General features: G+C 36.5%; 1 protein-coding gene across 2 annotated transcripts in view; it reads left to right on the forward strand.

Annotated features, from left to right (window-relative positions):
• The window catches only part of TAX1BP1 (Tax1 binding protein 1), a 68585-nt gene that overhangs the window by 43971 nt on the left and 2719 nt on the right, over nt 1-21895 (forward strand). For both annotated transcript variants that reach the window (XM_016135951.2, XM_016135952.2), the window contains exons 15-16: nt 9756-9939; nt 10267-10415. In XM_016135951.2, coding sequence (XP_015991437.1) covers nt 9756-9939; nt 10267-10415 — 333 coding nt within the window. The remainder of the gene's footprint in view (nt 1-9755; nt 9940-10266; nt 10416-21895) is intronic.

The following is a 21895-nucleotide window of genomic DNA, read 5'->3' on the forward strand; positions in this document are numbered from 1 at the left end:
GTTACATATTTTGTATTTAACAGTAAACAAAGTATAGTGTTCAAATTTAGGACGATGCAAAATCTTATAATTTATTTGGTTTTCTTCTAAGTAATACTAATGTAATCATTTTAGAAGTTATAGCACAACCTGACATTCAGCAAGAACATTCCTTTGTAATATAAATGTACTAGTGTAGCATTTCTCAAAGTGCGGTATGTAGTCCTTTGTGGGGGTTCCCATTGTCTTTTAGAGGTCTACAAAGAACTCTTTTCATAATACTCAAGTATTATTATTTGCAAGCAGTGGTGAGAAAACTGACATATTAGTACTGTGTCAAGGCATTGGCACCACAATGCATTCATTAGTAATTACCTGTAGTCCCAACCGTGCATTCAGGGTTTTTTTTTTTTTAAAGCTACTTTCACCTAAGGTGATGAAATAGTAAAATAATTAATTTTACTGAAACTTGACCCTGGGGTACACACCTTTTTGGTATTCTGTTTGAGGAAATGGGAAGTACCTCCAAAGCAGGTACTTCCTGATGAAGTACAATCGTTACCTTAAGGTAAAGCACCTGTGCAATTGATTTTTGGAGTTGGGAGCTGAACTACCTGCTTACTTTCACAGCACATTATTTCTATTTTAAAAAACAACTAATAGACAAAATTTGGTTAGTCATACTAGGGTATTTGGCAGACATTGGAAAGAAGTGAAGTGAGCCTGTTACTCTAAGGAAAAACAGTTGATAGTATTTGTTGCCAATCATAAATCAGTCTTTTAAGCCGAAGTAGAATTTTGAGAACCTGTTTCTGCCACCATAAGTTTGATACTTCCCAATACGTATAGACTTTTCTAATGAGATGGGTGGTAATATTAAGACCATGATTTAAAAAAAAATTGTTTAGTGAGATGTGCCAGCATTTGGAAGATCTACATTAACTTGGGAAACCAATCTGTAGTTTAAATCAGGGGTCCCCACCCCCTGGTACCGGTCTGTGGCCTGTTGGGAACTGGGCTGCATAGTGGGAGGTGAGCATCGGGCAAGGGAGCGAAGTTTCATCCATATTTGCAGCTAGGCTATTATCACCGCATCAGCTCCACCTCAGATCATCAGGCATTGGGTTCTCATAGGAGCACTTGGTCCCTATGCCAGAAAGGTTGGGGACCGCTGGTTTAAAAGACCGATGATGATATTACAAAACGATGTGTGGTAAAAGAATCATTCTGAGTGTTCGATGGACCTTGGCATTACTGTGATACTTGCAAAATTCACACTTCAAATTCATTACTTCTTCCCTGTTTGTCTCTTGGGATTCTGTAATAAGGAGGAACCTTCCTTTGCCCTCATTTATGCTCTAACAACAATTCTCTAACATCAACTTGGTTTACTACAATTCAGTTCATCTTTGACACCAACTATTGAGTTATTGGCAGATCCAAGTTCAGGGCTTAGCTCCACACCCTGCCCCCCACCCTGATATTTTGTTAGAATGACCTGAAGAACTCAGGAAAACACTATTCTTATGATTACATTTTATTGTGAAGTTTTATTATAAAGAGTGCAACTCAATAACAGCCAAATGGAAAACATAGAGCAAGGTGGGGGCGGTGGTGCCACAGAGCCTCCATGCCCTCTTCAGACATGTGACGCTCTCTGCACATCGATGTTTCACCAACCGGAAGCTCCCCAGACCATATAAGAGCTTTAATCTGGGGTCTCAGTACATAGATATGATTCATTAAATCGTTGGGTAAGTGATTTAACTTAGTGTCCACCCTCCCTCCTATCCCTGGAGGTGTGGAGGCAGCTGCTGAAATTTCCAGTTCTGTAATGTGCTTGGTATTTCTGGTGACCAGGCCCTCTCATGAAACTTTCAGAGGGCCGGTCCACCAGTAGTCACCTTCTTAGCATACGTTTGGATATGGTCTAAAGTTTAAAAGGACTTGTTAAGAATGATGAAAGACACTCCCATGATTCAATAAATTCCAAGAGTTTTAGGAGATCTGTGCCAGGGATTGGGGACAAGGACCAAATCTGTTTTTTATTATCACCATGTATATGTATGTATTTTTAGTTTATATCTGGATGTCTTTATTCATCTACCTACCTACCTACCTTCCTGTCTTCCTACTTGACAGTCATCAGTATGAACTCTTTTTATTCCATGAATAAGAATTTGTTACTATTTTTAATTTGATGTTCACATAGTCCTAGATTTGGTCGGGGGGATACCTTTAAGCTGGTTTCTGATATGCCCCAGTATTAAAAGGACGTTGCTGTTTTTTTTAGCACTTAATTTCTTTTTAGCACTGCAAGATAGTCTAGCTTATCTTGTAATCTTGTACCTTTCTTATCTCATCTTTGGAATTGGCCTTTTCTTTTTCTTTTTTTTAAATAAGCTCTGCTCTAACTATGGAATCAGTTATTTCCCCAAGGAGTTGTGATTCCTTATTAGTGAGAAATGGTATTTAGAAACCAAAATATGGGGCCTAGGTGTGCACCTTGTTACTACTGGTGCTCATTGCTTCTGGATTCTTTCAGTGGGCAGAACTAGGAAACACTTGCATTTCGGATACCATGAGTTGTGGTCCAACTTCAGAGGGTTCTTCTTTGCCGTCCTCATTTCTTACTTGTATACCTATTCCAGTGAGAATCCTGGTGTGCCCCACAATGTCAGCACATCTGTTCATTTGCTATATTCCATAATCCACATAAAATAGTTTCAGAATTGCTTGAGCCATATCACTATGAGGAAGAAACCTATTAAGAATTTAAGACTGTTTGCATCCCTCCCCCCCCTTTGGCTGTCAGGATACTGTGTTCAAATGTTACTTGGCATTAGTTTTCTCTCCTCACGCTCCTCCCTTCCCTCTCCCTCCTTTTTTCCTCTCTTTTTATTTCAGTGCGAGGTAACACAATGGCAGGTGGGTTAAAAAGATTACCGCAAGTGAACCAATTAAAGTTGAAGCAATAGGAGCACAAACGAGTAAAAATTTATTTTGGGTATGCATTTCGATTAGGCGTATCGTAAAGTTAAAAGAGTGATGCTCTAATCAGATCTTAAAAAAAACTTGGATGTATCTATTCTAGATGCTTAAGACAACTTTTTGAAATATGGATTTACTTTCACTACTGTTAATAAGAAACCTCTCAAGTGTATTTTGTGCTTAGAGATATTAATGTTAGAGAAGTAGTCAAGATACTTTATTTTTATATATTTTACATTTATGAAATATGCTTCTTACATAAAATATAATTACAAATAAGTTATATATTCACATAACAGCTATATTTTACATATTTATATATTAAAGTTTCATACATGACAGTGAAAAATAGTCCTAAATGGTTATAACCATTTATACCTTTTGTTGTAGGATAAATTGGCTAAAATCACACGGGGAAAACACTGTTGTTTTTAATTAACTTAATAAAGTGACTTAATTATATTGTGTATGAGATTACCCCCAAATTTAGTGACTTAAAACATTTGTTATCTCTTTGTTGTTATGAGTTAGGAATCCCAATATAACTTAGCTAGGTCCTCTAGCTTTAGATCTCTCTCAGGACTCCAGTCAATGTCACATGGTCACATGGGGCTCAGTCACCTCACAGGTATAGATCTACTTTAGAGCTCACTGAAGTGGTGTCAGAATTCAGTTCCGTGGGGCTCATTGGACCGAAGGCTACACTCCCTACTCTGCTATCTTCCATGATGTGTAACTCACTACCTCTACTCTCGATTCTTAACATAGCCTATAATGTTTTATAGGGAGTGTCTAGTTTCATCTTAAGCCACAATTTTCTGTTTCACTATCTTCTATGTTGAGTGTCTTAGTATTTCTCAAACTTGAGCTTATATCAGAACCACCTGTATTGCATGCTAAAATACCGATTTCTGGCTCCCATTCCCAGAGATTTGCATTTCTAGCAAGTTCTTGATGCCACTGGTATCGGACCACCCTTTGAGAACCGTTCTAGTCACTCAGGCCTTAAAGCTCACCAATTACTTTGGTGTTTCAGGGCCCTCATTCATGTTTGCCAGGAATATTCCTGCCTACAATTCTTTGTGATTTTGTTAAACTCTTTTTTTAAAGAAGAGTTTAAGCATGTATGAGAATAGAGAGAAAAATATCATGAACTCTGTTGTACCTCTCACCCACCATCAACAGTTGTTACTTTAGGGCCATCTTTATCCGATCATATACCTTTTCCTCCTCCCCCCAGTGATATTTTTTCAAGTATATCCCAGAATTTCTATTGTTTCTCTCTAAATATTTAACTCTTATCACTCTTGACTTATCCTGAAGTCCCAGATTAAATGACTTCTTCAGAGAAGCCTTCTTTGACCTCCCAGTCTAAATGAGGTGTCTATGTTAAATTTACACCTGGGACCTGTACTTTTATTTCATGGTACTTAACCATAATTCGTAATGTTTATTTCTGTGCTTATTTGTCCAACATCTGCTTCCTCTGCTTAATTGTGAGGTCCACGAAGACAGGGATTGTGTGTCTATTTTATTCACCACTGTATTTGTAGTGCCTAGTACTGTGCCTAATATTCGAAGTAAAATATTTGTTGAATGAATAAACACATTAATAGGGCAAATGTAATTTATATCATTTGCTTATAAAAACGTGGTGAAAGAAATATACTGGAATCAGCAGTTGTATTTAGTTACTTTCCTGCCCTAAGAAATTCAGCAGAAGTAGGTCATTTTGCTTTCTACCCCTTGTCTTCTTCAGTTAACTCTTGACTGTCCTACTGGTGACATATAATTTTATATTACTTCAGAGGTGTTATTTATAAAAATTTCTACCTGCTATGCCAAGGCCTTGCTTAATGCTTGTCTCCTCTCCCAGTGTTTCTCAGAGCCCTCCCTCACCCCTGACCCAGTCCTTCGTAGGGTTAGGATTAAGTCCTTTTTGTTTGGCCTTAAAACTTGATGCAGTCACAGTGTGTAGAATGAACTGATCATTAAGCATTAGTTGAGTGAGTAAGTGAAAAAATGAATTTATCGCCATCTAACAGAATATGTACTTTATTTTGTTTATTGTCTATCTTACCTGCTCTAGAATATAAGCTCCATATGGGCAAGAATTTTTCTTTTGGTTATTCCTGAATCCTTAGTGCCTAGAATAGTGCCTGCCACATAGTAGAATACTCATTAAATATTTTTGAACATATTCATGGATAAAATAACTCATTATAGTTTTTAAAAATTTAAGTAGCCCCCTAGTATAATAAAGTATATTTAAAAATGTTTTTCATAGTAGGAAGTAATTTAGTGTATCCCTTAGGATTAAAAACCCTACCAATTTAAATTTACTTAGAAACTTACTAGCTTAAAGTATCTTATTTTTTTCATATCATTCCAGCACCACTATTTAGAATTATTTAGCATTTCTGTATCTTTATACTATTTTAGATATTCTGCATAAACCCTTTATTAGAAATTTGGAAAAGTGCGTAAAAAAATAAGGCAAAGCAAAATGGGAAATAATGATAAAAAATATTGGGAAATTGTTAACTATTGCCAGAGAAAAAAATTTAAAAAATTTTAAATTAAAACTATTTCAGATATTTCTTAACATCAGATACATGACTAGTGATTTTTCTGAATCATCATTTTATATTTTCAGATGATCTGCTTTTCTTCTGAGAAAGAAGAGTAATATATACTTGTATATGATTAATGGAAGTTGTCTCTAATGAAATGCTGTAATAGCATGATGATTAAATAATATTGACTCCCCAAAACTGATCTTATGAAATTTATATATAGGCTACCATTTGTTTACCTTTTTAACTGTAACTTAGAGGCTGTCTGGAAGTGATAAAAGGAGAGATCATGAGAATTATATACCTTGATCAACTTTTTCAGAGTTTTAAGTAATTTCAAAACATTTAATGTCTGTTCTCTTCTACTCTCATAGCATCTGCATGTGACAGATGAGAGCAGTATATTATTCTATTTAACAGTTGGAGAGCCAGAGACATCCTTAACTTGTCGAGTAATTTGTAAAACCAAGGCTACTGTGAGACATTTTGGGGCCCTGGAGAAAAAAATAAATTTAGGCACTCCGTCTAACAAAGGCAGACTAGCTAAGCAAACTTGTGTGCCTTGGAGCCGGAACTATAAAAGAGGACTTCTGGCAAAATCTATGTGGAGGCTTTTTATTTTAGGAGAATTGCAAATCAGTTAATATTGTTTTGCTCAGGTAAGATAGCTATGCTTATGTTACGAAATGTTTTAAGATAGGGGAGATCCCGCAGGGATTCTTGATCTTTTTTGTTTCAAGGGCCTTTGATAGTCTGGTGAAGTCTGTTTTCATAAAATATTTTTAAATTAATGAAGCAAAATGTACAGAACCACAAAGGAAACAAATTGTAAGAAATAATTATTAAAACAAATTTTGATATATATGCTTATTAGAATGTCACAGAATTTAGCATGTCTAATAATTACCATAATTTTATCATAAAAAATTTACCATAAATTTACCATAAAAAAGTAGTGATGAATATAAAGGCTATTTTGAGATGGCTGCAATGACTAATATGAAATGAATATATCTGTGATATCTTTAGGTGACAAAGGTACTGCAACTATTGCTGGTTTTTTGTTTGTTTTTTTTTTTTGGCCTACATTAACAGTGAAAATGCTAAATGTCAAAAGTTAGTGAAAAGATATAAATTTTTTTTCTCCATCTAAGTTCATGGACCCTTTGGGAGGTGTTGTGAATGCAAATTTAAGAATCTTCTTTAACTTGAGATTTCATTCTTCCAATTTGCCTAACAGCCGGACCTTAACTATCTTGTCTTTGTATTGTGTTTACCCCACCCCAGTTTCCCCCATGAGAAATCAGAGCTTCTTTTTACAGGTCCTTTTTTTTACCCTCCATCCTACTTGCCTAGGACTTAATGTACCTTCATGTTGACTTTGAACTGTTTATGGGGTGGGACCCCTGTGAAGTTGCTGATTCCACCAGTGCATGCAGAAATATTTTGGTGAAAACCTTGACTCCATTTAAGTAGTTTATTGCTTGCTTATAGAAGAACTTAACTATACTTCTTGAATTTGTTTAAACTTTTGTAGAACTATTCTGTCAAACTATAGGATGTTTTTATTACTGCACAGTTACTCATGCTCATTTGTAGTCAGCTTCTCCAGCCACTCCCAGAAACCACTGATCTTCTTTCTCTTACTATATTTTTAACCTTGTCTAGCATTTCATGAAAATGCATTTATGCAGAGTTTATCTATTCACTAGTTCATGGACATTAATCCCTTTACCAGCTGATGAGCATTTGGATTAGTTCGAATGTTTTGCTATTATGAATAATGCTGCTATGAACGTTATTTACAAGTCTATTCGTGGACATATATTTTCATTTTTCTTGAGTAGATACCTAGAAATGGAATTGCTGGTTTACACGTAAGTGTATGTTTTTAAGAAACAGCCAAATTGTTCTTAATTGTTGCTGTACCGTTTTACATTCCTGCTGCAGTGTATGAGCATTCCATTGTTCCACAGCAATGAAGTAGTTTAATTTAGCAACATTTTTCTTAGTGGTTAGTGCTATTTGTGACCTATCTTAAGAAAATTTTTGTCTAACTCAAGGTTACAAAGATTTCCTATTTTTTCTCTCAGTGGATAACTAGTTTTAGATTTATGATGTATGGTATGATACGTAGTCAATATTTATTTGTACGTGGATATCTAGTTTTTAGCATCATATGTTTAAAGGACCATACTTTTCCTCCACTAAATTACTTTTATAGCTTTGTTGAAAATTGACTAAATGTATTGGGTATATTTTTGGACTCAATAAAATGAAGATTTTCTGTTAATATAAGAAGATTTATATCAGGCATCAGCAAACTAAGGCCTATAAGCCAAATGTGTCTTAAGACTTCAAATCAGGTTGTCTTCCAGCTTGGTTCTGCTTTTTAAAAATGGGCTATTTCAGGACCTTTGCATTTTTTACTGTGTTAGAATTAGCCTGTCCATTTATACAGATGCCTGATAGGATTTTGATTAGAATTGCATTGACTCTGTAGATCAATTTGGGGGGAAATGATAGCATTAAAATATTAAGTTTTCCAGTCCATGGATGTAGCATATTTCTCTCTTTGTTGAGGCTCTCTTTAATTTCCATAGTGTTTGTTGTTTTTAGTGTGTAGGCCTTATGCATCTTTGTGAAATTTATTTTTAAGTGTTTACTTAATGCTAATCTAAATGGAATTTTAAAAATATTTTTCAAGTATGTTACTTATATGTAGAAATAAAATTGATTTTATATATTGACCTTATACTGCAACTTTGCTAAATTCACTCATTCTTCTAGTTCTAGTAGATTCCTTAGGGTTTTCTACATACATGATCGTGTCATCTGTATATAAAAACAGTTTTTACTTTTCCCTTTCTGGTCTGTTTTTTTAAATCTTAATCTTGCCTTAATCTACTCTTTAGAATCTCCGGTGTAATGTTGAGTAGACGTGATAAGAGCGGACGGACATCCTTGCCAGTATTGATCTTAGGACAATCATTTAGTTTTTAACTATTAAGGTTCACTGTATGTTTTTGTATATGCCTTTTATCAGGCTAAGGAAATTCCTTTTTAGTTTGCTGAGCTTTTTCTATTTTAAATCATGAATGTTGAATTTTATAAAATATTCAGTGGCTTAAGTCCGTGCCATGGTAAGTTACATTGATTTTTGAATGTTAAACTCAATTCGCTTTTTTGAGATAAAACTCACTTGGTCACGATGTATTTTTTTTTTTTTAATATTGTTGGATTTGGTTTCTTAAATAAGTTAAGGATTTTTGTGTCAGTATTCTTGAAGGACGAGGTCTGTTGTGGTATCATTGTTCAGTTTTGGTATCAGGATAATAATGGCCTTGTGAAGTAAATTGAGAAAGTTTTTTTCCTTTAGTTTTTGAAAGTTTGTGTAAGATTAGTAATTGTTTTCTACCTCCCACCTGTATTAATATTTTTTATAAATAAGTTTCTTAAATGTTTGATAGAATTTATTAGGGAAGCAATCTGGGATGGTCGTTTGGCCTTTGATTTTTATTAATAGCTAACTTGTAAGAGGTTGTTTTCCAAAGGATGCTTTTTTGGCACAAATTTGAAAATAATTGGCCTTAATTCTGCTTTCTGATGCGTTCAGAAGGGGTATTTATGAGAAGTTGGAAAGCCAGTCTTTCCAAGTGTACACTGTAAACATACAGTAGCTCCCCCTACCCCCCATCCGTGGGGATGCATTCAAAGACCCAAGCGGATGCCTAAAGTTGCAGATAATATTGAATCCTGTAAATAAGAGTTTTTCCTGTATCTACATACCTCTGGTAAAGTTTAAACTACGTTTACACTTCGGGGCCATTATTAAGCATAATAAGGGATGCTTGAACACAAGCACTGCAATACCACAACTATTGATCTGATAACTGACAGCCACAAAGGGAATAAGGGTGGGCAGGGTACAGAGAGTGGATGTGCTGGAAGGGGGTGTTCCTGTCCCAGACAGGGTGGAACAGGCCGAAGTGAGATTTCATTGTGGGCAGTTTAAAACATGACTTGTTTATTTCTGGAATTTTTCATTTAATTTTTTCGGGCCGTGGTTGACTTTGGTTAACTGAAACCAGAGAAAGTGAAACTGTGGATAAGGGGAAAGTACTGTAAAAGGGAAATAATTTTATTGTTAAATTTTGGTTTTATAAAATAATTTGATTGCTTGTTCACATTTGTTTTTGTTGATTTTAGGAACTTAAAAGGAGTTCAGAAAGTCAAGCAGAAGGGAAAACGGAAGGTCAGAATTCCCAGGGTCCTCAGCAGATGTCACAGTGTCCCAACACATGCTCAGAGCAAACTGGTCAAGTTCCTGCGATACCAGATACACAGCCAGTTCTGCAATATGGTAATCCTTATGCAGCGCAGGAGACAAGAGGTTATTAAAACATTTTTCTTTGGGGATAGCTGAATATGGAGTGTTTTTTGTTTATGTCTTTGTAGGATTAGAGAACTACTAGTATAGTCAACTGTAATAGAAACATTATAACAAGCAGTTTTATGTTTAACAGTAACCAGCTTCATCCAGATGTGGTTCACCATGAATGAATGAGTAGTCTCTTTGCTTATTACATACAGTTCTTATTTTAAAAAATAAAAATTTTTTGATGTGTTAAAATGGCCCTTTATGTCGTGTTCATTATACACAGAGATTCTAATTTTAGTACTAGGTTTCACCCTTTCCTTGCAAAAAATTTTATTTCAGATGGAGCAGATGGTGCTTTTTACCCAGATGAAATCCAAAGGCCCCCTGTGAGAGTACCCTCTTGGGGACTAGAAGATAATGTTGTCTGCAGCCAGCCTGCTCGAAACCTTAGTCGACCTGATGGTTTAGAAGACCCTGAGGATAGTAAAGTAAATTGAATTTCCATTTTCTGAGCCCCTGCCTCTTTTATTTTCTTTACTATGTAGAGTTATGTGGTTATGTGTGTGTTGAAAGAGTGAGTGTGCATGTTTGTGTGTACACATGATTGCTTACTTGATTTTTTGAAAAACCTCCTTGTATATAAATTTGAAAATCAACTATTGATATGTTTCATCTTTACACTTTAGGATTTATATACTAAATAAAATATCAAGTTTAGAGAATGACCTTAGATATTAAGACTTTAATCTTAAAAAATTTTTTTTTTAATGAGCCATAATTAACATATAACAACCCTGTATTAGTTTCAGGTGTACAATATGATTCAGTGTTTGTACATATTCTGAAATGATCACCGTAAGTCTAGTTACCATCCAATTCAGTTCATTTTTTCCCACTTATTGCAAAACCATTTAAGATTTATTCTCTTAGTAACTTTCAGATAAACGGTATAGTATTGACTGTAGCCACAGATGGTTTAATCTTAATTATCACTTAGTAATTTACTGTATTCTTCTGATATGAATATACTAGGCTGGAAGAAGCAAAGTGTTAATGACAATATTATGCTTCATTGTGCATCTTTTCGTTTTAGCAGTTATATCCCACTTGAAATTTTAAGGTGGATTCTTTATTCAGCTAGAAAAAGAAAGGTATATATCATTCTTTTTCAGAGAAGTACACTTTTAGACAGTGTTAGTATTTAATCTTGACAGCACAATACTGATGATAATTGAATTTGCGTAGCATGTCATTATTTCTATTTCATTTAAGAGCTTTACCATTTAATAAATAGGTTCTTTTGCTCATAGCAGCTCTTTTTGGATTTCCTGTGCATTAAGATAAATTTAAAAGAAATGCTTTATCGTGCTCTTTGCAAGTACAGTGGTATCATGACCTGTTTCTCATTTAATCTAGTTTGCTGCATTTAATTGCTATTAACCTTTGTAGAAACTGATCAGTGTTCAGACAGGCATGATGTTAGCCCTAGTGCTCAACACCCATAATGGAGAAAAATGTATTTCTCTCTCCTGCCTTTTGGCCTCCTATGTCCATTACTGGGAATAATTAGGAAAACTGTCAGAACTTTTGTAGCCTATTTAAAACCTAGAGTATCATTTTACTGCTTTTCCACACCTTTACTTCACATTTTGCATATTTAATCTGATCATTCTTGGCACAGACGTTATGTGTGACAAGCCCCTCTCTTCCGTAGTCATCTGCTTCAGTTTAATTAGCAGAATGTTCTTTCTGATCCGTGCGCTTTGCCCTGCTGCAAACCCATGAGAAGCAGTGTTAGAGTCATGTGCTCATTTGCTGACATGCTTAGATTTGGTAATGAGATGGAAGGGCTTTTTAATAGACACACCTTCGGTAATTGTATTTTGCAATCAGAAGATTTTTCACATTAGACAGAAACTAATTTTTATGTACATTCAGACCTTCGTTTTTTTTTTTTTTTAATTCTTGTCTCTACAACAACAAAAAATCACTTGCAAATGAAGTATTTTAGTAAATAATTTTAGTTAGAATATAGAGAGCAGATCTGAGTTGAGCTATTTTTTTCCTCTGGTTCTCTGCCCCAGGAGTGATTAATAGCCACAGGACCCAGTATCTTTGAGTTTGGGTTGAGGTGGTCTACTCTTTCTGCCTCGTCCAGTCAGACACCTACCATATCTCCTCACTTCACCAGAGACTGTGGGCAACAAGCAGATCAAAAGCCTTTTATAACTTCCTCTTACCTAATAATTGCAATAGCAGTAACTGTAGCATGATGATGATGGCAGCAAACATTTCTACAGCTCTATTTGCCTGCTAATGCTTAACTCTCTTTTAAAATAGTTTTTCAGTTATGGTTGGCACACAGTATTATATTAGTTCCAGGTATACTACATAGTGATTAGAATCTATATAATGATCATTCCAATCTAGTCCCCTCTGACACCATACATAGTTATTACAATATGATTGACTATATTCCTTATTCTGTACTTTGTATCTCCTTGACTTTTGTAACTACCAATTTGTACTTCTTAATCCTTTTCTCTTTTTTCACTGACCACCCCCTAACCCTTCTCCCATCTGGTAACCCTCAAAATGATCTCTGTATCTATGAGCTTGTTTCCATTTTTTCAATTTTATTTTTTTAGATCCCAAATGTATATGAAATCATATAACATTTGTCTTTACCTGACTGACTTCAGCACAATACTCCCTAGGTCTATCATGAAATATCTTTTTCTGTCCCTTTACTTTCCAATTGTGTGTGTCTTTTAATTGGAAGTGAGTCTCTTGTAGGCAGCCTGTGTAAGGGTCTTGTTTTCTTATCTATTCAACTATCCTATCTTTTGATTGGAACTTTAATTCTTTTTTCATTTCAAGTACTTGTTGATATGTGTTATTGCCATTATTCATATTTTCCCCTAAGTCCCTCTAACATTTTCAGTAATACTGGCTTGGTAATGATGAACACCTTTAATTTTTTCTTTTCTGGGAAGATCTTATCTGTCCTTTGATTCTAAATGATATCTTCGCTAGGTAGAGTGATCTTGGGTGTAAGTTCTAGGTTTTCTTGACTCTGAATATTTTGTGCCAAGCACTTCTGGCCTACAAAGTATCTGTTGAGAAATCAGCTGACAGTCTTATGGGATTTTCCTTGTAGGTAATTAATTGCTTTTCTCTCTGCTTTTAAGATTCTTTCTTTGTATTTAACGATGTGTCTTGGTGTGGGCTTCTTTGGGTTCATCTTGTTTGGGACTGTCTGAACTTCCTGGGCTTTGGAGTCTGTTTTCTTCACCAGGTTAAGGAAGTTCTCCATCATTATTTCTTCAAAAAGTTTTTTAATTTATTGCTCTCTTTTCCTTTGGTACCACTATGATGTGAATGTTGTTATGCCGATGTCTCAGAGGCTCCTTAAACCATCTTCACTTTTTTGGATTCTTTTTTCTTGTTTCTGTTTTGATTGGGTGTCCTCCACTACCCCATTCTCTAAATCAAGGGTCCCCAACCCCTGGGCCGTGGCCTGTTAGGAATCAGGCCACACAGCAGGTGAGCAGCGGGCAGGGAGCAAAGTTTCATCTGTATTTGTAGCTGTTCCCCAGCGCTAGCATCGCTGCCTCAGCTCCACCTCAGATCATCAGGCATTAGATTCTCATAGGAGCACCTGTCTGTGGTGCCAAAAAGGTTGGGGACCACTGCTCTGAATCACTGATTCGATCCTTTCCTTCATACTCTGTCGATTCCCTCTAATATACTCTTCATCTCAAATACTGTATTCTTCATTTTTGACTGGTTCCCTTTCATGTTTTCCATGTCCATTTTTATGTTTTCTTTTGTTACAGTTCTCACAGAGTTTATCTACTCTTCCCCTAAATTCATTGAGAATCCTTGTAATCAGTGTTTTGAACTCTACAGCTGGTAGATTGCTTGTCTCCATTTTGTTGAGTTCTTTTTTTGGAGATTTGCTCTGTTCTTTCATGTGGGACATGTTTTTTTGTCGTTTTGTCTTGGCTGCCTTCCTGTGTCTGTTTCTGTGTATTAGGTAGGGCTCCTGAGGGTCCTGGTTTTAGTTGAGTGGTTTTATGTAGTAGGTGTCCTATGGGGTCCATTGGGACATGTGGGCAAGGTGCTCAGGGGGTGTCCCTTGTGTGTGCTCTCCTGGTCTAGTTGAACCTTGGTTGCTGTTTGCATGTCGATGGGAAGGATTGACTCTTGGCTGATTGTTCGTGAGGACTGGCTGATGAGGATTCAACCCTATGATGCAGGATTCACTGTAGTAGGGCTCTGGTGCCTGTCCAGCCTGCCCTTTGCTTGTGTCCTCCTCAGATGCAGTACGGGGTGTTGCTATGGCATGCTGGTCAAAGCAGGCCACTGGGCGGGCTGGCCCAGGGGCCTCCTGGGAAGGGTCCAGCTGTAGGCCAAGTGCAGCAGCAGTCTGTGTTCCTCTGGGGCCACCTTGTAAGAGTCACCAAGTAATCCACAGTTGGCTGCCACCTGTGCTGGGCATATAGGTGCCTCAAGAGGCCAAGGCAGAAACTGAGGCCGGCTGCCACTAGTGCAGGGTTGGGGGATGCTCAGCAAGAGGTACTGGGCACTCTAGGCCAGATGTTTTTTTTGGGTTCTGTGAGGTTTTGAGAGATTTTAGGAAAGTCTGCAGCAAGAGTCAAGGCAGCCTATTTGTATGGAATAAACCACTAGCAGCATCTTGGGTGGGCCACCAGGTTGGAAGCGGTGAAGTCTCAGGGAATCACCTGGGTGGAGTGACCTGTGTTAATCCAGGTTAATAGAGGCTCAAATATGGTGGCCCCTGTGTCCCCAGGCGGCAGGGGTGGGCAGGGGGAGGGCTCAACAAAGGAACTAGGGATACTACCAGCACCTCTAGGAGAAAGCTGTCCCTTCAGCCCTTGCCCTAAAGCTCGGAAGCTCTGTTCCCCCATATGTCCCTGGTGCTCCTAGAGCAGCTTCCCTAGTGCTGGAGCTCAGAGCGCGTTAGCCCAGCAAGGAACTTTGGGTGTGGGCCCTTTAAGAGGAATGTCTGTGACTACTGCAGCCCTGTCTCAGCCATAGCCTGTGCTGTTTTTCACAACCAGAGGTTGTGGGGACTTCTCTTACCAGGCTGGAACCCTGGGCTGAGGAGCCCCACGTGGAGCTGGGGTCCCTCACTCCTCAGGGGGAGCGGGGGCTCTGCAGCCAAGATAATCCTGATTCTCATTTGCCACATGTGCTTGTGGGACTGGGCTGTTGCATGTCTCTGTCCCTCCTACTGGTTTGAGGTTGTCTGTTATGTTTGTCCCTAGTTGTAGGGTTTCTCTTCAGCCAGACCTCAGGCAACTCCCAGTGATAGTTACTCTGTAGTTTTGTTATAGTTTTGGTGTGGTCATGAGACAGAGCATCCACCTTCTATACCATCTTGACTGGAGGCCCTTTAAATATATTAACTCATTTGTTCTTCGTAGCATTCTGAGAGGAAGGAAGTAACGCTATCTCTGCTGAGAGACAGATTAATTGCCTTGCTTCCCATCACACAGCTGGTAAGGGTACAGCCAGGGTTTGAGCCTCAGTTTGGCTGTAGAAGCTGTGGTCTTTAACCACCTGTCAACTTATCAAATAGGTTAAAGCAGAGGTTCCCAAACTGTCTCAGTTCATGGCACCTTTAGCATCTCAGTAAATTTTTACTATTGCCCCTCATAAGCTAAAAGATATCCTTAATAATTGTAATAATCATTTGAAAAAAACGTGAGTTGAAAATTCATATTTTTATTCCATGCTTAAATAACCACAGTTACTAAGGGATGTGTGTGATTGCTGATCACTGTACTTGTCCTCAGACCTTGGAATCAGACTGGATAAGCCACTTTCATTTCCTGTTTGACATTGATTTTCACAAGGCACATGCTTTGTCTCAGCAAGGGCTGCCAAGCAAGCTTCTCAGAGATAAGAGGAATGTAGCACTATCTAATGTTGAAACTGAGTTATCTTGAACTTAGTTGTTCATGAGTCATGTGAGAAATGTGGAATGTTTCAGCATATTTAAGTAACTTAGAAAATAAAAAATAACCCATAATACCCCAGTCATTTTGCTGTGGCGCCATAGCCTCCTGCCTGGTTTTCTTGAACCATTAGTTTAAACCGTTGCTACTCAGAATTATGGTTTGTGGACCAATGTGTAGGTATCTCCTGGGAGTCTGTGGAAATGCAGAATCTGCCACTCCAGACCTGAGAATCAGACTGCATTTAATATAATCTTTAAGTGATCATGTGCTCAATGACGTTTGAGTTACACTGGTCTGGACTTCCTACGCCCATCTCCAAGTACTCCAGCCTTGGAGATGGGCTTACCCATGTTTTCATACCTTTGTTCAGTGTTTCCACTCCACCAGGATTGGCTTTACTCCTTTCCCTTTCATCTCTGAAAGACTGAGTAAGGCTCACACATTCTATTTATGTTTGATTTGGTTGCAGCTTTCCACATGTGTTGTTCACTATGAATCCCGAAACTGAACACAATTTTTTGTTGTTAGACATTTTTTTCCTCATGATTTTTTAGCTTTCATTCTCAGGAGGTTCTGTTGATTCTCAAAGGGTCTGTGACTCTAAAATTGTTGGGAACCACCGCTTGAAAGAATCAAGGCCTGTTTCTCATTTGTCATGGTGTCGTGGTTGAGATTTTGCCTTTCTTAAATTTTGCCATTTTTTATGTTGTCTTATTTAAAAGTTTTATTTTGATTATAACCAATATGTTTTGTGTTTATAAAAATAGTGTATAATTACAGTGCATTTATTTTTATCAAGAATGGCAAGACATTTCAGTGGGGAATAGTAGTCGTCAACAGATGGTGCTGGACAGTGGAGATCTCTATGCAAAAGAATGAAATCGAGCCCCCTGCCTCCTACCATCTCTAAAAATCAAGTTGAACCTTAATAAGGGTTGAGGTATTAAAAAAAAGAGAAGTCTTTGTGATATTGGATTAGGCAATAATTTCTTAGATATGACAGCAAAAGCACATGCAACCCAGGAAAACATGGATAAATTAGACTTATCAAAGGGATTACAGGATGAATTATTATTAAATTCTGTACTGTTTAAATACATATTTCCAGCTGATGTTGTATCTCCGGTATTTCTTAATGATGAATTTTGCCTTTACCATATAGTACAATGCCTTTTATATAGTGGGAACCATTTAAATACTTGTGATTTAATGATTTCAGTTAAAGAAATGCATTTAATTGGTTTGTGCCTAATAAACTAAAGTTCAGGTCATCTTAGAAAAGTAAGTTTTGGTAATAGCTTTATTGAGATATAATTCACATACCATACATGTCACCATTTAAAGTATACAATTCATTGATTTTTTATCATAGTCATATCTGTGCAACTGTCAGTTTTAGAACATTTTCCTCACCACGGAAATTCCCATGCCCTTCAGCAGCCACTCGCCCCCTTTTACTCCCCAGCCTCAGGGAACTTCTAATCTACTTTTTGTCTGCAGAGGATTGCCTGTTCCGGACATTCGTATAAAGGAAATTATATAGCATGTGGTCTTTTGTGCCTGGTTGCTTTCATTTAGAACATAATGTTTTCAAGATTTGTCCATGCTTTAGCATGTACACATTTTTAGTATGAAGAATGTACTTCATTCCTTTCTAATTTTGAATAATATTCACTGTATGTATATATACCACATTTTGTTTATCCTGTCATCTGTTGGTTGACTTTTTGGTGGTTTCTGCCTTTTGGCTATTTCGAATTGTACTGCATTGAACTCACGTACAGGTTTTTGTTTGAATACCGTTTTCAATTCATAGGGATATTTATACGTAGGAGTTGAATTACTGGGTCAGATGGTAACTCTGTATGTAACCTTTTGAGGAACTGCCTGATTGCTTTTCACAGTCGCTGCATAATTTTACTTTCATATTAGCAGTGTATAAGGGTTCTAGTTTCTCTACATCCTCATCTACACTTCTCTGTTTTGATTATAACCCATCCTAGTAGGTGTGAAGTGGCACATCATTGTGGTTTTGATTTGCATTTCTCTGATGGCTGTTAATGCTGAGCATCTTTAAATAATGTGCTAGTTGGCGTTTGTATAGTATCTTTGAAAAAAATGTCTATTCAAGCCCTTTGACCATTTAAAAATTGGATTTTTTGTCCCATGTCAGATAACAGTAGTTCCCTCTTATCTAAGGGAGATATATTCCAAGACCTCTAGTGGATGCCTGAAAATGGGGATAGCCCTGAACCCTATATATACACCATGTTTTTTCTTATACACACGTGCCTATGATAAATTTTAATTTATAAATTAGGCACAGTAAGATTAACAATGACTAATAATAAAATATTAGTTATGTGAACATGGCATTAAGTAAAATAAGGGTTACTTGAGCACAGTTGATCTAACCAAGACTGCTACCAAGTTACCAATGGGCAGATGGTATATACAGAATGGATACACTGGACAAAGGGATGTAATTGTCTCGGGGTGGGAATGGGGGGTGTAGAGCAAGATTTTATCCTGCTACTCAGAATGGTATGCAATTTAAAACTTGTGAATGATTTATTTCTGGAATTTTTCATTTAATGTTTTCAGACTGGTTGACCGCGGGTAACTGAAACCGCGGAAAAGGAGTGAGTACCGTACGTGACTTGCAAATACTCATTTTGTGGGTTGTCTTTTACTCTTTTGGTGATATCCTTTGCAGCACAAAAAGTTTTCATTTTGATAGTCAGATTTATTCCTTTTTTGCTTATATTTGTTATATCTCAAACCATTGCCTGATCCAATGTTTAGGAAGATCTTTCTTCTAAGACTTATAATTCTAGGTCTTATATTTAGGTCTTTGGTTCATTTTAAGTTAATTTTAAATACGAAGAGAAGTAATAAGGCAATAGAGATCTTGCAAAAGTGTTTGATTTCTAATACCTTTATAGTTCAATGATATCCCTTTATCGACATGATACATTACTACACATGACAGAGCTTAAATAGCAACATCTCCTAAAGAGGAATGTTGACTAATTTACTAAGTTATGAGGGATAAAGAGATAACTATTCCCTAGTTTTATATAAATCTATTGCTATTCTTTTCTCTTATGTGTTGACTATGGCATTGGCAAATACATTACCTAAAGAATACTCTTGAACTAAATAATAATTATCCACTTAGTAAAAGTTTTATGAAGTGGTGGACCTTTCTTCCTTGACATTCATTACTCTTGAATGACAGCTAAATATTTCAGTTAATAATTGCTATCAAAGATTCTTCACAATACAGACTGGGAAATGCTGATCATGTCTATTCCCATTGTCTAGATCCAGTGATTCAAGTGGAGTAACTCAGACATTAGCTCCTGAGTGTACATTGCTGTTTTAATCATTATTGCATTTTTTTTTTAAAGTTGTGGTAGAATACACATAAGTTACCATCTTAACCATTTTTAAGTGTATGGTTCTGCAGAGTTAAGTACTTTCACATTGTCATGTAACGCCAGAACATTTTATATTTTGCAAAACAAAAACACTATATAGCTATTAAACTACTCCCCATTCCCCTTCCTGATTCTCTTTTGTGTCCATGAATTTGACTAGGTCCCTTATATAAGTGGAATCATGGTATTTGTCTTTGTGATTGGCCTGTTTTACTTAGCATAATGTCCTCAAGATTGATCCATGTTGTAACATGTCAGAATTTCCTTCCTTTTTAAGGCTCAGTAATATTCCTTGGTACGTGTGATTATTGTGTTTATCCATTATTCCATTGATAGTCATTTGGGTATAATGCTGCTGTGATCATAGGTGTACAGATAGATCTGTTCCAGTTCTTTCAGTTCTGTTGGACATGTAGACAGAATTGGAATTGCTACATCATATATGGTAATTGTAGTCTTACAATCATGATTGCATTTTGAATTCAGTAAGATTAACCCTATTTTATTGTCTAAGAGATTAATCCATTTTATTTATTTTAAAATTGTTTATTGGGGTAACATTGGTTAAGACAATTATATAATTTTCAGGTGTACATTATCATTTGACATCTATATATTCTATTGTGCGATTACCACCCAAAGTGTAGTTTCCTTTAGCTACCCTACACTTGATCCCCTTTACCCACTTCACCCTATCTCTACCCCTTATATTAGACCCCCTTTACCCTGTCTACTTCCCCCATCCCCTACCCTCTGGTAACCACTAGTCAGTTGATAGTCCCTGAGTCTCCTGTTCATTTGTTGCTTTTAGGTTTATATCCCACATATAAGTGATATCACGTGATTTTCAACTTTTTCTGTCTGGCTTATTTTGCTTAGCATGATTATCTCGAGGTCCACACATGTTGTTGCAAATGGCAGTATTTCATCTGTTCTTATGGCTGAATAATATTCCATTGTATATATGTGCCACAGCTTCTTTATCCAATCATCTATTGTAGGACACTTTGGTTGCTTCCATGTCCTGGCCCCGGCCACTGTGATTAATGCTGCTATGAATGCCGATGTGCAATTATCTTTTTGGATATAGATTTTCAAGTCTTTGGGGTAAATACGCAGTAGAGGGATTGTTAGATCATATGGTAGATCAATTCTTACTTTTTTTTGAGGAACCTCCATACTGTTTTCCATAGTGGCTGTACTAATTTGCAGTACCCCCCAGCAGTGTATGAGGGTTCCTATTTCTTCTCTCCAGCATTCACTACTTGTCCTGCTGATTATAGCTGTTTTTACAGGTGTGAGATGGTATCTCATTGTGATTTTGATTTGCGTTTTCCTAACAGCTAGTGATGTTGAACATCTTTTCAACTATTTGTTGGCCATTTGTATGTACTCTTGGGAGAAGTGTCTGTTCAGATCCTCTGCTCATTTTTAGATTGGATCTTTCGTTTTTTCTTGTTGTTATTGAGTCGTATGAGTTCTTTGTGTATTTTGGATATTAGGCTCTTATTGGAGGTGTTCCTTGCAAATATATTTTCCCATTTGGATGGTTGTCTCTTTACTTTGTTAATGATTGATTTATCCATTTTAATACTATTTGAGACATTCAAGCTGGTTGTATACTTATATAAGAAAAGATTTTTTTTATAAACTAGATTTTGAGTTGCTCATCTAATGAGAAGTTTTTAAATTTCAAATAGAGCAATTTACCGTAGCTTGCTTCCCTTTGCTTAAAAACCAGTTTGTACTAGACAGTTATTATGCAGATGGGTCTGAAGATAGGTGAACAATGTAAGGTAGCTTGGACTTTTGTAGAGATTAAAATGCTATAAAAATTATTTAATTATTTGGAATTATTCATAAATTTTAGTATGGCACTCCCAGTAAAATTTGCTTACATGATTATTTTAGCAGTTTAGCTAAAATACTGGGTACTCGATACTTGAAAACCTGCTATTCCAAATTCCTTTGAGTTGACAACTTCGAGTTCTAAAACTTGATAATTTTAGTAGTTTTGGGTAGAGATCTGTCTATAAAATGGAATACACAATTCTCTCCCTTCTTAAATATACCTAACATACCTTGATGGGTCAAGTTCAAATTTAAAAATCAGCATTAGAGATGTCATATTTTAAGATGTAAAGATGTGCGATGTAATGCTGAAATACTATTGTATTTTTTGAGTTCTCAGCATTTTTTTCAAAGAATGGGAAAACTGTTCATTATCACTTGATATGTAGTTTAAGCAGATTCAACTATATAATTTTTCTTCTTTGTGCCTATAGACTTAAAAGCTGTCTGAATTTTAGTTACTTGAAGACTTAAGTTTCGAAGTCTATAAAGTACTCATTTTTTCTAATGCCTCAACGTTATTTATCTTTTTTTGGTGCAGTTACAGTCTTAAGGAATCATAAATGTAAAAACTATTTTCTCCTGGGATTAAAAAAAGTCTCTCACCCCTTTGACCATTCAGAAGGGGATAATTGTTCATACTAGTCAATTATACTTAACCTCCACCCAAAACACCTCAATTTG

Source organism: Rousettus aegyptiacus, unplaced genomic scaffold, assembly GCF_014176215.1.
Source record: "Rousettus aegyptiacus isolate mRouAeg1 unplaced genomic scaffold, mRouAeg1.p scaffold_m13_p_13, whole genome shotgun sequence".
In the NCBI taxonomy this organism is placed as follows: Eukaryota; Metazoa; Chordata; class Mammalia; order Chiroptera; family Pteropodidae; genus Rousettus; species Rousettus aegyptiacus.